Source organism: Engystomops pustulosus, chromosome 3, assembly GCF_040894005.1.
Source record: "Engystomops pustulosus chromosome 3, aEngPut4.maternal, whole genome shotgun sequence".
Taxonomy (NCBI): Eukaryota; Metazoa; Chordata; class Amphibia; order Anura; family Leptodactylidae; genus Engystomops; species Engystomops pustulosus.
In genome coordinates, this window is record NC_092413.1 from 6410274 (window position 1) to 6428829 (window position 18556).

Here is an 18556-nt window from a genome sequence, read left to right on the forward strand (position 1 = left end):
ATCCTGCACCTGATATCCTGCATGTGTCGCTTCCCCGCTCAGGTCCCCGGAGTTCACCTTCTTCTTCCTGGTGCATGTAAGTGCATTGTCTGTGTATAATGTGCTGTGCGGGGAGTCACTAAGATACTGCCCCCGATATCCTGCATGTGTTGCTTCCCCGCTCAGGTCCCCGGAGTTCACCTTCTTCTTCCTGGTGCATGTAAGTGTATTGTCCGTGTATAATGTGCTGTGCGGGGAGTCACTAAGATCGTGCGCCCGATATCCTGCATGTGTCGCTTCCCCGCTCAGGTCCCCGGAGTTCACCTTCTTCTTGGTGCATGTAACTGCATTGTCCATCTATAATGCGCTGTGCGGGGAGTCACTAAGATCCTGCGCCCGATATCCTGCATGTGTCGCTTCCCCGCTCAGGTCCCCGGAGTTCACCTTCTTCTTCCTGGTGCATGTAAGTGCATTGTCTGTGTATAATGTGCTGTGCGGGGAGTCACTAAGATACTGCCCCCGATATCCTGCATGTGTTGCTTCCCCGCTCAGGTCCCCGGAGTTCACCTTCTTCTTCCTGGTGCATGTAAGTGTATTGTCCGTGTATAATGTGCTGTGCGGGGAGTCACTAAGATCGTGCGCCCGATATCCTGCATGTGTCGCTTCCCCGCTCAGGTCCCCGGAGTTCACCTTCTTCTTCCTGGTGCATGTAAGTGCATTGTCCGTGTATAATGTGCTGTGCGGGGAGTCACTAAGATCCTGCGCCCGATATCCTGCATGTGTCACTTCCCCGCTCAGGTCCCCAGTGTTCACCTTCTTCTTCCTGGTGCATGTAAGTGCATTGTCCGTGTATAATGTGCTGTGCGGGGAGTCACTAAGATCGTGCACCCGATATCCTGCATGTGTCGCTTCCCCGCTCAGGTCCCCGGAGTTCACCTTCTTCTTCCTGGTGCATGTAAGTGCATTGTCCGTGTATAATGCGCTGTGCGGGGAGTCACTAAGATCGTGCACCCGATATCCTGCATGTGTCGCTTCCCCGCTCAGGTCCCCGGAGTTCACCTTCTTCTTCCTGGTGCATGTAAGTGCATTGTCCGTGTATAATGCGCTGTGCGGGGAGTCACTAAGATCCTGCACCTGATATCCTGCATGTGTCGCTTCCCCGCTCAGGTCCCCGGAGTTCACCTTCTTCTTCCTGGTGCATGTAAGTGCATTGTCCGTGTATAATGCGCTGTGCGGGGAGTCACTAAGATCGTGCACCCGATATCCTGCATGTGTCGCTTCCCCGCTCAGGTCCCCGGAGTTCACCTTCTTCTTCCTGGTGCATGTAAGTGCATTGTCTGTGTATAATGCGCTGTGCGGGGAGTCACTAAGATCGTGCGTCCGATATCCTGCATGTGTCACTTCCCCGCTCAGGTCCCCGGAGTTCACCTTCTTCTTCCTGGTGCATGTAAGTGCATTGTCCATGTATAATGCGCTGTGCGGGGAGTCACTAAGATCCTGTACCGATATCCTGCATGTGTCGCTTCCCCGCTCAGGTCCCCGGAGTTCACCTTCTTCTTCCTGGTGCATGTAAGTGCATTGTCCGTGTATAATGCGCTGTGCGGGGAGTCACTAAGATTGTGCGCCTGATATCCTGCATGTGTCGCTTCCCTGCTCAGGTCCCCGGAGTTCACCTTCTTCCTCCTGGTGCATGTAAGTGCATTGTCCTTGTATAATGCGCTGTGCGGGGAGTCACTAAGATCCTGCTCCCGATATCCTGCATGTGTCACTTCCCCGCTCAGGTCCCTGGAGTTCACCTTCTTCTTCCTGGTGCATGTAAGTGCATTGTCCTTGTATAATGCGCTGTGCGGGGAGTCACTAAGATTGTGCGCCTGATATCCTGCATGTGTCGCTTCCCCGCTCAGGTCCGACACAGTTTGAAAGTTGACATTTTCTTTGCTACCATTTTGTTCGGCCTTTTGATCACTTTTTATTATTTTTTCTACGTTGCAAAATGACGAAACAGTGATGTTTTGCACTTTTGGGCTTATTATATTATGACAGATCAGACATTTTGTGAGGCAGCAATACCTGACATGTTTAGGATTTTTACTGTTTATTTTATTCTCACTTCTAGGGAAAGATGGGGATTTGTTTTTTTTTTCCTTTTTAAATTATTTTTAAACACTTTTTCAGACCCCCCTAGGTTACTTTAACCCTGGATTGTCTGAATGATCCTACTATATTCTGCCATACTACAGTATATGGGGATTTTACACTTTATCTATTATAGTGTGCCACAAGCACATTCTGCAGAGGTGGCGGCACATGCTTTTGACTGCCGCTGGTTGCGCTAGGACTGATTGAAGGTGTTACTGGTGGGAGTTTGTTGCAATATACAGCTAACACCCACCCTGTATGGAGAGGGCTCGGCCCATGAGCTGTCTCCATACACCCGCAGCCAATATGTGATGTCTAGATAGTTCACACATTGGTAAGGGGTTGATGAATTCCCCCCAAGTGTATATTGTACCAGGAGTAAGACCCAGTTATCATTTCATACATTTACAGATGAGTAACACAAGCACAACCACTACCACCCGTTTTAGCAGGATAGGCCAACCCCAGCATGAGAATAACACTCACAGCAGCACCCAGGTGTGTGACACCCTGCACCCAGTGACCTCCTCAGCAGTGGCTTCTCCTGGAGGGGATCCTTCGTTGCTGATCTTCCTGTAATTCCCCTGTAATTCTGCACAGTAACCTCCTCAGACACCAGTGTGGTCATCCTGCTACATGGGGGACACTTCTCTGTCCTGTCTCTCCCCCACTCACTTCTCTTCTATCCTGCTACACGGGAACACTTCTCTGTACTGTCTGCAGTTCGCACTCATTTCTCTTCTATCCTGCTCTGAGCTGCTGCTTTTGCAGATTGTTTGTAAACAGAAGGTCATGAACTGTAAACAGAGGCTGCATGTAGTGTGTGTGGTGTCTGTAGTGTCTGCTGAGCTCTGCTGCTGGGGATGAGCTGCTCTGCACCATAGCTCAGTGTTGCTTCTCACTTTACGCCACCTTCCGGCTGGAGGGTATTTGCTTCTAAATGAGCGAGTTGCTAATGATGAATGATTATTAGCGCAGACAAAAATCTGGATTGGTCGGATAAATTAGGAAAACCTGGTTATTTTTGCTGCACGGCTAGTTTGGTGTTTGGTCACAAAATTGGCGCGAAAACAGTGCAACAATATAAAAAGACGCAAAAAAAAAGTGATCCATCTGGCCCTAAATGCTGTAAATAATATGATAATTCTACAGTGATAAGTAATGGCCGGAGAAGATGCCAGATCTCTACCTGATGGAGAAAGGGGGTAACTAGGAGGAGTCTACAGGAAGCACCAAGCCATGTAATGCTGCTATATACTTTTAAGAATGTTGTGTGCTAGGCCATCTCTCATACATACTGTACACATCACACACACAGCTCCGCTACATACTGTACACATCACACACACAGCTCCGCTACATACTATACACATCACACACAGCTCTGCTACATACTGTACACATCACACACACAGCTCCGCTACATACTATACACATCACACACACAGCTCCGCTACATACTGTACACATCACACACACAGCACTGCTACATACTATACACATCACACACACAGCTCTGCTACATACTATACACATCACACACACAGCTCCGCTACATACTGTACACATCACACACACAGCTCTGCTACATACTGTACACATTACACACACAGCTCCGCTACATACTGTACACATCACACACACAGCTCTGCTACATACTATACACATCACACACACAGCTCCGCTACATACTATACACATCACACACACAGCTCTGCTACATACTATACACATCACACACACAGCACTGCTACATACTATACACATCACACACACAGCTCCGCTACATACTATACACATCACACACACAGCTCCGCTACATACTGTACACATCACACACACAGCTCTGCTACATACTATACACATCACACACACAGCTCTGCTACATACTATACACATCACACACACAGCTCCGCTACATACTATACACATCACACACACAGCTCTGCTACATACTATACACATCACACACACAGCTCTGCTACATACTATACACATCACACACACAGCTCCGCTACATACTGTACACATCACACACACAGCACTACTACATACTATACACATCTCACACACAGCTCTGCTACATACTATACACATCACACACACAGCTCCGCTACATACTATACACATCACACACACAGCTCTGCTACATACTATACACATCACACACACAGCTCTGCTACATACTATACACATCACACACACAGCTCCGCTACATACTGTACACATCACACACACAGCACTACTACATACTATACACATCTCACACACAGCTCCGCTACATACTGTACACATCACACACACAGCTCTGCTACATACTATACACATCACACACACAGCTCTGCTACATACTGTACACATCACACACACAGCTCTGCTACATACTGTACACATCACACACACAGCTCCGCTACATACTGTACACATCACACACACAGCTCCGCTACATACTGTACACACACACACAGCTCTGCTACATACTGTACACATCACACACACAGCTCTGCTACACACTGTACACATGACACACACACAGCTCTGCTACATACTATACACATCACACACACAGCTCTGCTACATACTGTACACATCACACACACAGCTCCGCTACATACTGTACACATCACACACACAGCTCTGCTACATACTATACACATCACACACACAGCTCTGCTACATACTGTACACATCACACACACAGCTCTGCTACATACTATACACATCACACACACAGCTCCGCTACATACTGTACAAATCACACACACAGCTCCGCTACATACTATACACATGACACACACAGCTCTGCTACATACTATACACATCACACACACAGCTCTGCTACACACTGTACACATGACACACACACAGCTCTGCTACATACTATACACATGACACACACAGCACTGCTACATCCTCCCTGCACATACACTTCAGCTTCCCCAGCACAGCAGAGCGGGAACACACTGAGCTCCGCCCACACCCAGCACCATGTGATCCCTGGGCTCCTCCCACACATGATCACATGATGAGGTGACATCACTGCAGGTCCTGTATATAAGCGGCTCTGCAGCTGGGGGTAAGTTACACTGTGCGGTTATTATCTATAGAGGAGATGATATAGCGGAGAGAGGCAGCGCCGCTCTGTACCTCACCCCACATCCAGGTGCTACAAGGACATGAGGTGAATGTTGTAGGTGTCCCGGTGGGAGATGATGAGGACATGGACCGGTGGTTTGTAGACTCTGGAGTGAGGACGGGTCGGATGGAGGCGGCAGGTTGTAGTAATGGAGAGAGCGGGGCCCTGGATCAGGGCGGGGGGAGCGAGGATCAGCTCTGTTCTGTTCATATTGAGTTTTGGTGAACAGAAGGAGGAGACACTGGAACGTCTCATCTCCAATCACTGGGAGCCAGTAATAAATCACATAGCACACACAGCATAGCACAGCACACACAGCATGGCACAGCACACACAGCATAGCGCATGGCACAGCACACACAGCATAGCGCATGGCACAGCACACACAGCATAGCGCATGGCACAGCACACACAGCATGGCACAGCACACACAGCATAGCGCATGGCACAGCACACACAGCATAGCGCATGGCACAGCACACACAGCATAGCGCATGGCACAGCACACACAGCATAGCGCATGGCACAGCACACACAGCATAGCGCATGGCACAGCACACACAGCATAGCGCATGGCACAGCACACACAGCATAGCGCATGGCACAGCACACACAGCATAGCGCATGGCACAGCACACACAGCATAGCGCATGGCACAGCACACACAGCATGGCACAGCACACACAGCATAGCGCATGGCACAGCACACACAGCATAGCGCATGGCACAGCATAGCACAGCACACACAGCATGGCACACCACACACAGCATAGCGCATGGCACACCACACACAGCATAGCGCATGGCACAGCACACACAGCATAGCGCATGGCACACACAGCATAGCACAGCACACACAGCATAGCGCATGGCACAGCACACACAGCATAGCGCATGGCACAGCACACACAGCATAGCGCATGGCACAGCACACACAGCATAGCGCATGGCACAGCACACACAGCATAGCGCATGGCACAGCACACACAGCATAGCGCATGGCACAGCACACACAGCATAGCGCATGGCACAGCACACACAGCATAGCGCATGGCACAGCACACACAGCATAGCGCATGGCACAGCACACACAGCATAGCGCATGGCACAGCACACACAGCATAGCGCATGGCACAGCACACACAGCATAGCGCATGGCACAGCACACACAGCATAGCGCATGGCACAGCACACACAGCATAGCGCATGGCACAGCACACACAGCATAGCGCATGGCACAGCACACACAGCATAGCGCATGGCACAGCACACACAGCATAGCGCATGGCACAGCATAGCACAGCACACACAGCATAGCGCATGGCACAGCACACACAGCATAGCGCATGGCACACCACACACAGCATAGCACAGCACACACAGCATAGCGCATGGCACAGCACACACAGCATAGCGCATGGCACACCACACACAGCATAGCACAGCATAGCGCATGGCACACCACACACAGCATAGCACACCACACACAGCATAGCACACCACACACAGCATAGCACACCACACACAGCATAGCGCATGGCACACCACACACAGCATGGCACACCACACACAGCATAGCGCATGGCACACCACACACAGCATAGCGCATGGCACACCACACACAGCATAGCGCATGGCACAGCACACACAGCATAGCGCATGGCACACACAGCATAGCACAGCACACACAGCATGGCACAGCACACACAGCATAGCACAGCACACACAGCATAGCGCATGGCACAGCACACACAGCATAGCGCATGGCACACCACACACAGCATAGCACAGCACACACAGCATAGCGCATGGCACAGCACACACAGCATAGCGCATGGCACAGCACACACAGCATAGCGCATGGCACAGCACACACAGCATAGCGCATGGCACAGCACACACAGCATAGCGCATGGCACAGCACACACAGCATAGCGCATGGCACAGCACACACAGCATAGCGCATGGCACAGCACACACAGCATAGCGCATGGCACAGCACACACAGCATAGCGCATGGCACAGCACACACAGCATAGCGCATGGCACAGCACACACAGCATAGCGCATGGCACAGCATAGCACAGCACACACAGCATGGCACACCACACACAGCATAGCGCATGGCACACCACACACAGCATAGCGCATGGCACAGCACACACAGCATAGCGCATGGCACACACAGCATAGCACAGCACACACAGCATAGCGCATGGCACAGCACACACAGCATAGCGCATGGCACAGCACACACAGCATAGCGCATGGCACAGCACACACAGCATAGCGCATGGCACAGCACACACAGCATAGCGCATGGCACAGCACACACAGCATAGCGCATGGCACAGCACACACAGCATAGCGCATGGCACAGCACACACAGCATAGCGCATGGCACAGCACACACAGCATAGCGCATGGCACAGCACACACAGCATAGCGCATGGCACAGCACACACAGCATAGCGCATGGCACAGCACACACAGCATAGCGCATGGCACAGCACACACAGCATAGCGCATGGCACAGCACACACAGCATAGCGCATGGCACAGCACACACAGCATAGCGCATGGCACAGCATAGCACAGCACACACAGCATAGCGCATGGCACAGCACACACAGCATAGCGCATGGCACACCACACACAGCATAGCACAGCACACACAGCATAGCGCATGGCACAGCACACACAGCATAGCGCATGGCACACCACACACAGCATAGCACAGCACACACAGCATAGCGCATGGCACAGCACACACAGCATAGCACAGCACACACAGCATAGCACACCACACACAGCATAGCACACCACACACAGCATAGCGCATGGCACACCACACACAGCATGGCACACCACACACAGCATAGCGCATGGCACACCACACACAGCATAGCGCATGGCACACCACACACAGCATAGCGCATGGCACAGCACACACAGCATAGCACAGCACACACAGCATAGCGCATGGCACAGCACACACAGCATAGCGCATGGCACAGCACACACAGCATAGCGCATGGCACACCACACACAGCATAGCACAGCACACACAGCATAGCGCATGGCACACCACACACAGCATAGCACAGCACACACAGCATAGCGCATGGCACAGCACACACAGCATAGCGCATGGCACAGCACACACAGCATAGCGCATGGCACACCACACACAGCATAGCACAGCACACACAGCATAGCGCATGGCACAGCACACACAGCATAGCGCATGGCACAGCACACACAGCATAGCGCATGGCACAGCACACACAGCATAGCGCATGGCACAGCACACACAGCATAGCGCATGGCACAGCACACACAGCATAGCGCATGGCACAGCACACACAGCATAGCGCATGGCACAGCACACACAGCATAGCGCATGGCACAGCACACACAGCATAGCACAGCACACACGGCATAGCGCGTGGCACACCACACACGGCATAGGACGTAGCACACCACACACGGCATAGGACGTAGCACACCACACACGGCATAGCGCGTAGCGCACCACACACGGCATAGCGCGTAGCGCACCACACACGGCATAGCGCGTAGCGCACCACACACGGCATAGCGCGTAGCGCACCACACACGGCATAGCGCGTAGCGCACCACACACGGCATAGCGCGTAGCGCACCACACACGGCATAGCGCGTAGCGCACCACACACGGCATAGCGCGTAGCGCACCACACACGGCATAGCGCGTAGCGCACCACACACGGCATAGCGCGTAGCGCACCACACACGGCATAGCGCGTAGCGCACCACACACGGCATAGCGCGTAGCGCACCACACACAGCGTAGCGCACCACACACAGCGTAGCGCACCACACACAGCGTAGCGCACCACACACAGCGTAGCGCACCACACACAGCGTAGCGCACCACACACAGCGTAGCGCACCACACACAGCGTAGCCCGTAGCACACCACACACAGCATAGCACACCACATAATTAATATCCAAACACTAGGATTATACAAAATGTCTCTTTCCCCTCCACATTGTGCCTCCTTCCTCTCAGACGCTCGTACGTCGTGTAACCTGACGTGTAGATAATCCTCCCGCTCATGTGGAAAATCTTCTCTTCATTGATGATGGACGTGAGAAGGTGAAACTACAGGATGAATAACGGAGCTCAGAATAAATCACATGATGTGTTACCTGGGATACAAACCTGTCACTCACACAGCGCGGGGCGGAGCCTCACACAGTGCGGGGCGGAGCCTCACACAAACTGAGGCATGAAGAGGATGTCCGCCTATACATGGGTAATGTCCGCACCCACTGCTGGGACAGGAACCTGAGGAACAAGACAAGTCATGGCAGCGGCTCCTCACACTGCGAGGAAAGATGGCAGGAACAAGCTACCCACAATGCCTCAGGACATTTCCCATAATGCATTGGAAACTAAAGGCTAGGAAATACAAAAACCTCCAGTAGAGGGAGCTGTTACCCCCAGACACTGCAGACGGGAACCTGAGCAGCTCCACATCTGCAGAGGACACAACATTCTGCACATGAAGCTGAGAAGTGTGCGCTGCGCTGTGTGGTGCGCACTCCCCGAGCAGCCCAGGGGGCGCCTGTACTCAGTAATCTGCCACATCCCGCACCTAGTAACCCCCCGCACACTGTACACCCCCCGCACCTGGTACACCCCCCCCCCCCCCCGTACCTGGTACCCCCCCCCCCCCCCCACATGGCACACCCCCTGCACCAGGTACATCTCCTCCTCTGCGCCCAGTAGACCACTTGGCACAGGAGATCCAGGAAAGGGCCCGGTCAGTGATGCCAAGAGAACATAGTGTCTGCAGCCGGAGAGGATGACCGTGTAAACGGCAGAGGACAGATCAGGACGGAGGAGAGCGGAGTCACGGTGTTTTGCCTTGGCAGCCTGTAGGTCATGATGTACATGATGTTTCAGGAGTTTTCATGCAAGTGAAAGTCGTGAGATAGGACGATCGTTCAGCAGAGAAGATGTGTCCAGGGTTGGTTTCTTTAGGAAGAGTCTGACCGCTTCATGTTCAAGGGAAGATGGAAGCTACAGCTGGAACAAGCAAAGTAGTGACCGCATATTACCAGACACTTATTATACACCATGAGCCTGAGAGAAGCCTCTGCTGCTCCTCATCCCCTCACACGTTACACAAATCCCTCGTCTCCACAGAATATTCCCTCAGCTTCTCCTCATTTCTCTCACATTTCTGGGGGTTTGAGGGGTTTTACATCTTCTTTCAGTTTCGGTTCCTACCAGATGGATTTTCCTGAGTGACTCGTCCAGGATGGAGAGGAACAGGGAGAAGATGGCGGAGATGATCTGTGACCTCACCCTAGAGATCCTCTACCAGGTCACAGGAGAGGTGAGAGGTCACGTCCTTCTTATCTGCACTTAGTGACCACAATATCTCCCAGTCTTCTAGAAATGTCCCATAATGCACAGCTCTGATGTCACATGACCTCATTCTTATCCCCGTGTCCCATCTGTGTCTCCATAATCAGGATTACACAGTAATGAAGACGACTTGTAGACCTCAACATGAGAACATCAATAAGCAGAAGATCCTAGAACTTACCTCCAGGATCACTGAGCTGCTGAGCGGAGAGGTGAGCGCTGCCGGGAATGCTGGGACATGATATAATAACACAAGGGAGGGGTCCGGGTGATGACTGTGTCATTGTGTGTGTCAGGTTCCTATAAGATGTCAGGATGTGGCTGTCTATTTCTCCATGGAGGAGTGGGAGTATGTAGAAGGACACAAGGACCTGTACAAGGAGGTCATGATGGAGGACCACCAGCCCCTCACATCACCAGGTAATAGATTATATCCACACGTCTGATCATTATCTGTCAGTACAGAATGAATTCAGTCTCTGGATGTTTCCTACAGATCTATACAATGAGGAGATATCAGCGGAGAGATGTCCCCGTCCTCTTCTTCCACAGGATTGTCCAGAAGAAGATCCCATGGAGGATCAGGTAGATATAATCCTGCAGGACCTGTAGACGGTTGTGGAGATGATCCCTATAATCTGTGGATGGGATGTGTTAGTCCTTGAGTTCAGTCCTTCAGGTCTCTTTGTAAACCAAATTCTATCACTTCTCTGTTGGTTTGTGGACCTGATATAGAAGGTTCTGGAATCTTCGATTTGTCATGTAAAACGCTCCACGTGCTGATTAATTGTCTCTATATGACTTTTATATTTGTTTCCCGCTTTTTCTTTTTTACTTAGAATCTGAATATTTTTTATGCTGTAACAGTAAAAGAAGAAGAGACAGATGTGAGCGGTGATGAGGAGTGTAAGGAGGACGTCCCTACAGATAACCCCCCAGGTGAGTGACCACCACTAGAAGTCTAGATGTGTTTTGACCTTGATGTGATTTCGGTCAGATTTCAGTCCTTGTGCTTTCCAATTATCCGTCTTCGTAGTCCCATGGTCATAGAGTTGTGTCCACCACAATTTTCTGTGATCAGATTTCATTGATGGAACGTGAAAGGGAATAATCAATAATCAGCACAGTCAATCAATATGTCTGAGATGTACTGCAGCAAAGGGGCTCTACAGGGGGCAGTATATTTATAATCACTACTATAAGTGGTAGCCCCATTACTCTACATTATTCTAATCAGTGTTATATATGGCAGGTAATGACGTCGGGAGCCTGGAGGAACGATGGAGATCTGAAGAGCCCAACATTCCCCCCGATGTGCCACCAGCCAATCACAGCACAGATCCGTCATCTGATCATCTCACTGAAGTCCAGTCTTCAGATCTATCACACAATATACATCAAGATAAAACTCATACTACGGGTAAACTTCATAGAGATCACCATCTGCCAAAGACATTTCCATGTTCAGAATGTAACAAATTCTATACTTCAAAATCATCACTAAATGCACATAAAAAAATTCACACCGGGAAGAAGCCACACTCGTGTTCTGATTGTGAGAAAGGTTTCCTCCACATGTCGGCGCTTATAAGACATCAGAGAACTCACACAGGAGAGAAGCCCTTTCAATGTTTAGAATGTGGGAAAGACTTTAGAAGGAAAGCAGATCTTGTTATACATCAGAGAACTCACACAGGGGAGAAGCCGTTCTCCTGTTCAGAATGTGGGAAAAGTTATAAAAGCAAACCAGATCTTGTTATACATCAGAAAATTCACACTGGAGAGCTGCCACATTCATGTTCAGAATGTGGGAAGGTTTTCGTCCACAAGTCAAAGCTTATTAAACATCAGAGAACTCACACAGGAGAAAAGCCGTTTCAATGTTCAGAATGTGGGAAAGGTTTTAAAAGGAAAACGCATCTTGTTACACATCAGAAACTTCACACAGGGGAGATGCCACATTCATGTTCAGAATGTGAGAAAGTTTTCATCCAGAAGTGGGAGCTTATTAGACATCAGAGAACTCACACAGGAGAGAAGCCGTTTCAATGTTCAGAATGTGCGAAATGTTTCAGAACTAAAACCGAAGTGATTACACATCAGAGAACTCACACAGGGGAGACTCCATTTTCATGTCGAGAATGTGGGAAACGTTTCAAAAGGAAGTCGGATCTTTTTACCCATCAGAGAATTCACACAGGAGAAAAGCCATTTTCATGTCAAGAATGTGGGAGAAGTTTTAGAGTGCAATCACATCTCGCAAGACATCTAAGAATTCACACAGGGGAGAAGCCATTTTCATGTACGGAGTGTGGGATGTGTCTTAACCAGAAATCATTGTGTATCAGACACCAGTTATCTCCTACGAGGCCATTTTCATGTCCTGATTGTAACGAGCTGGTTTCGTGTCTTCAATGTGAAGAATCTTTTGCTGTAAAATCACATTGTGCTGCGCAGGAGAGAACTCACACAGACGAGAAGTCCTTAATTATTATTCAGAATGTGGGAAATAATACCCAATAAAATTCAATTACATTGAGGCGTCACAGCGGTCCCTCTGGGTCAGAGACGTCAAAGCGGTCCCTCTGGGTCAGAGACGTCACAGCGGTCCCTCTGGGTCAGAGAGACGTCACAGCGGTCCCTCTGGGTCAGAGAGACGTCTCAGCGGTCCCTCTGGGTCAGAGAGACGTCACAGCGGTCCCTCGGGGTCAGAGACGTCACAGCGGCCCCTCGGGGTCAGAGATGTCACAGCGGCCCCTCTGGGTCAGAGAGATGTCACAGCGGTTCCTCTGGGTCAGAGAGATGTCACAGCGGTCCCTCTGGGTCAGAGAGATGTCACAGCGGCCCCTCTGGGTCAGAGAGATGTCACAGCGGCCCCTCTGGGTCAGAGAGATGTCACAGCGGCCCCTCTGGGTCAGAGAGATGTCACAGCGGCCCCTCTGGGTCAGAGACGTCACAGCGGCCCCTCGGGGTCAGAGACGTCACACAGGTCCCGCGGGGTCAGAGACGTCACAGCGGCCCCTCGGGGTCAGAGACGTCACACAGGTCCCTCGGGGTCAGAGAGACGTCACACAGGTCCCGCGGGGTCAGGCCCCCTTTTCATGTTGTGAATGTGGGAAGTGTTTTACGCTGAAGTTGTTTTTCAGTTAAAAATCTAAATGAAAACGTGAAAATATTTTGTGACGCTGGTGATGTTCAGGATCTCCCATTTATGTATATGTGCAATAAACTATTTCTTTTCATTTCTGTATTTTCTCATATTGGAAAAGATATTTTGGACAAACCCCAGACTCGAGCAGGTTCCCTCTTTGGGATGGTCACGGAGCCCGTTCCTTGTAGCTCCTTATCTAAAGCTCCGGTCTGGAGAGAGGATTTCACCAATCACATGACCCTTACCCAGACGCACACGTAACAAACAAATCTCCCCCGGTGTGTTTACATATCAGAAGTGTCTGAGGGAAAACTGTTCTAGTTGCCCATGGAAACCAATCAGAGCTCAGCTTTCATTTCATAAACAGCTGTGGGGAAAAGAAAGCTGAGCTCTGATTGGTTTCCATGGACAACTACAACGGTTTAACCTCAGACACTTCTGATAAATCTCCCCCAACGTTTCTTTATTTGCTTCTATTTTTCATGATCTGAACTCAAATATCGAAGAGTTTTTTCTATGGACACAAAAGACCTTTATCTCTCAAATATTGTCCACAGATATCTCTAAATTCATGCTGGAAATTACTTCTGCTTTTTCGGGTCCATTTATTATATATCGTACGTGTTTAATCAGATTGTGATCCTAGTTCACTCAGAGTTCAGTCACAGTGTTATGAGATTTTGGGCAAGTCAGGGCTAGGGAGGGAGGGGGGGGGGGTGATCTTTTGGTTAAAAAATGGACTAAGACGTCGGGTCCTTTTCCATGCACAGAAAAGTAGTAAAAGCGTCAGGTGGCATGCACACATCACCATTTACATCATGCACACAGACGTGTACGTGCTGTACTACAGCACACATCACCATTTACATCATGCACACAGACGTGTACGAGCTGTACTACAGCACACATCACCATTTACATCATGCACACAGACGTGTACGAGCTGTACTACAGCACACATCACCATTTACATCATGCACACAGACGTGTACGAGCTGTACTACAGCACACATCACCATTTACATCATGCACACAGACGTGTACGAGCTGTACTACAGCACACATCACCATTTACATCATGCACACAGACGTGTACGAGCTGTACTACAGCGCACATCACCATTTACATCATGCACACAGACGTGTACGAGCTGTACTACAGCGCACATCACCATTTACATCATGCACACAGACGTGTACGAGCTGTACTGCAGCACACATCACCATTTACATCATGCACACAGACGTGTACGAGCTGTACTACAGCACACATCACCATTTACATCATGCACACAGACGTGTACGAGCTGTACTACAGCACACATCACCATTTACATCATGCACACAGACGTGTACGAGCTGTACTGCAGCACACATCACCATTTACATCATGCACACAGACGTGTACGAGCTGTACTACAGCACACATCACCATTTACAACATGCACACAGACATGTACGAGCTGTACTACAGCACACATCACCATTTACATCATGCACACAGACGTGTACGAGCTGTACTACAGCACACATCACCATTTACATCATGCACACAGACGTGTACGAGCTGTACTACAGCACACATCACCATTTACATCATGCACACAGACGTGTACGAGCTTCACTACAGCACACATCACCATTTACATCATGCACACAGACGTGTACGAGCTTCACTACAGCACACATCACCATTTACATCATGCACACAGCCGTGTACGAGCTGTACTGCAGCACACATCACCATTTACATCATGCACACAGACGTGTACAGGCTGTACTGCAGCACACATCACCATTTACATCATGCACAGAGACGTGTACAAGCTGTACTACAGCACACATCACCATTTACATCATGCACACAGACGTGTACGAGCTGTACTACAGCACACATCACCATTTACATCATGCACACAGACGTGTACGAGCTGTACTACAGCACACATCACCATTTACATCATGCACACAGACGTGTACGAGCTGTACTACAGCGCACATCACCATTTACATCATGCACACAGACGTGTATGAGCTGTACTACAGCACACATCACCATTTACATCATGCACACAGACGTGTACGAGCTTCACTACAGCACACATCACCATTTACATCATGCACACAGACGTGTACGAGCTTCACTACAGCACACATCACCATTTACATCATGCACACAGCCGTGTACGAGCTGTACTGCAGCACACATCACCATTTACATCATGCACACAGACGTGTACAGGCTGTACTGCAGCACACATCACCATTTACATCATGCACAGAGACGTGTACAAGCTGTACTACAGCACACATCACCATTTACATCATGCACACAGACGTGTACGAGCTGTACTACAGCACACATCACCATTTACATCATGCACACAGACGTGTACGAGCTGTACTACAGCACACATCACCATTTACATCATGCACACAGACGTGTACGAGCTGTACTACAGCGCACATCACCATTTACATCATGCACACAGACGTGTATGAGCTGTACTACAGCACACATCACCATTTACATCATGCACACAGACATGTATGAGCTGTACTACATCACACATCACCATTTACATCATGCACACAGACGTGTACGAGCTTCACTACAGCACACATCACCATTTACATCATGCACACAGACGTGTACGAGCTGTACTACAGCACACATCACCATTTACATCATGCACACAGACGTGTACGAGCTTCACTACAGCACACATCACCATTTACATCATGCACACAGACGTGTACGAGCTTCACTACAGCACACATCACCATTTGCATCATGCACACAGACGTGTACGAGCTTCACTACAGCACACATCACCATTTACATCATGCACACAGACGTGTACGAGCTTCACTACAGCACACATCACCATTTACATCATGCACACAGACGTGTACGAGCTGTACTACAGCACACATCACCATTTACATCATGCACACAGACGTGTACGAGCTTCACTACAGCACACATCACCATTTACATCATGCACACAGACGTGTACGAGCTTAACTACAGCACACATCACCATTTACATCATGCACACAGATGTGTACGAGCTGTACTACAGCACACATCACCATTTACATCATGCACACAGACGTGTACGAGCTTCACTACAGCACACATCACCATTTACGGCATGCACACAGACGTGTACGAGCTGTACTACAGCACACATCACCATTTACATCATGCACACAGACGTGTACGAGCTTCACTACAGCACACACCATTTACATCATGCACACAGACGTGTACGAGCTGTACTACAGCACACATCACCATTTACATCATGCACACAGACGTGTACGAGCTGTACTACAGCACACATCACCATTTACATCATGCACACAGACGTGTACGAGCTTCACTACAGCACACATCACCATTTACATCATGCACACAGACGTGTACGAGCTTCACTACAGCACACATCACCATTTACATCATGCACACAGACGTGTACGAGCTGTACTACAGCACACATCACCATTTACGGCATGCACACAGACGTGTACGAGCTGTACTACATCACACATCACCATTTACATCATGCACACAGACGTGTACGAGCTGTACTACAGCACACATCACCATTTACATCATGCACACAGACGTGTACGAACTGTACTACAGCACACATCACCATTTACATCATGCACACAGACGTGTACGAGCTTCACTACAGCACACATCACCATTTACATCATGCACACAGACGTGTACGAGCTGTACTACAGCACACATCACCATTTACATCATGCACACAGACGTGTACGAGCTGTACTACAGCACACATCACCATTTACATCATGCACACAGACGTGTACGAGCTGTACTACAGCACACATCACCATTTACATCATGCACACAGACGTGTACGAGCTGTACTACAGCACACATCACCATTTACATCATGCACACAGACGTGTACGAGATGTACTACAGCACACATCACCATTTACATCATGCACACAGACGTGTACGAGCTGTACTACAGGGGGGCGTGCCGTCGGACGATCCGACTGATTTGGACCAAGCGCTGGATGTAACTTTCAAATTGTGTCACAAGCCCAAGCACTTAGATGCATCACTGAAAAGATGGTGAACTCCGGCGACCTGAGTGGGGAAGCGACACATGCAGGATATCAGGCGCAGGATCTTAGTGAATCACGGCACAGGGCATGATCGTTATTAATGTGCCCCATTGTATCATTCCTGTGGTAACTCACCCTGTAATTAGTTGGTACCTCAGAGCGTGTAACTATGCTCAGACCAAGTCATAATAAAGAGTTTTTACCACATTGCTATATTGTCTCCAGTGTGTAGCCCTGGCCTGCCGCTAACATCAAGGATCTCCCTCCGGCCAGGGATTGACCTGTTCTCTACACTACAGCCTCCCCCTTTGATCCTGGAATAGCAGAGCCGGGAACACACTGAGCTCCGCCCACACCCAACACCATGTGATCCCTGGGCTCCTCCCACACATGATCACATGATGAGGTGACATCACTGCAGGTCCTGTATATAAGCGGCTCTGCAGCTGGGGGTAAGTTACACTGTGCGGTTATTATCTATAGAGGAGATGATATAGCGGAGAGAGGCAGCGCCGCTCTGTACCTCACCCCACGCCACCTCCATGTCTCACCTCACATCCACCGCATATTCCCAGACACTTATTATACACCATGAGCCTGAGAGAAGCCTC

General features: G+C 49.7%; 2 protein-coding genes across 3 annotated transcripts in view; both read left to right on the plus strand.

The window, feature by feature from the left end:
• LOC140120790 (uncharacterized) overlaps positions 1–18556 on the plus strand; it is a 159378-nt gene that overhangs the window by 61224 nt on the left and 79598 nt on the right.
• LOC140120872 (uncharacterized) overlaps positions 10944–18556 on the plus strand; it is an 11793-nt gene continuing 4180 nt past the window's right edge. Inside the window, exons 1-3 of one of the 2 annotated variants that reach the window (XM_072139892.1) lie at positions 10946–11263; positions 11518–11617; positions 11931–12994. In XM_072139892.1, coding sequence (XP_071995993.1) covers positions 11162–11263; positions 11518–11617; positions 11931–12994 — 1266 coding nt within the window. In that variant the 5' untranslated portion in view covers positions 10946–11161. Of the gene's footprint in view, positions 11264–11517; positions 11618–11930; positions 12995–18556 lie in introns of both variants that reach the window. The other variant, XM_072139891.1, reaches the window with a different exon arrangement.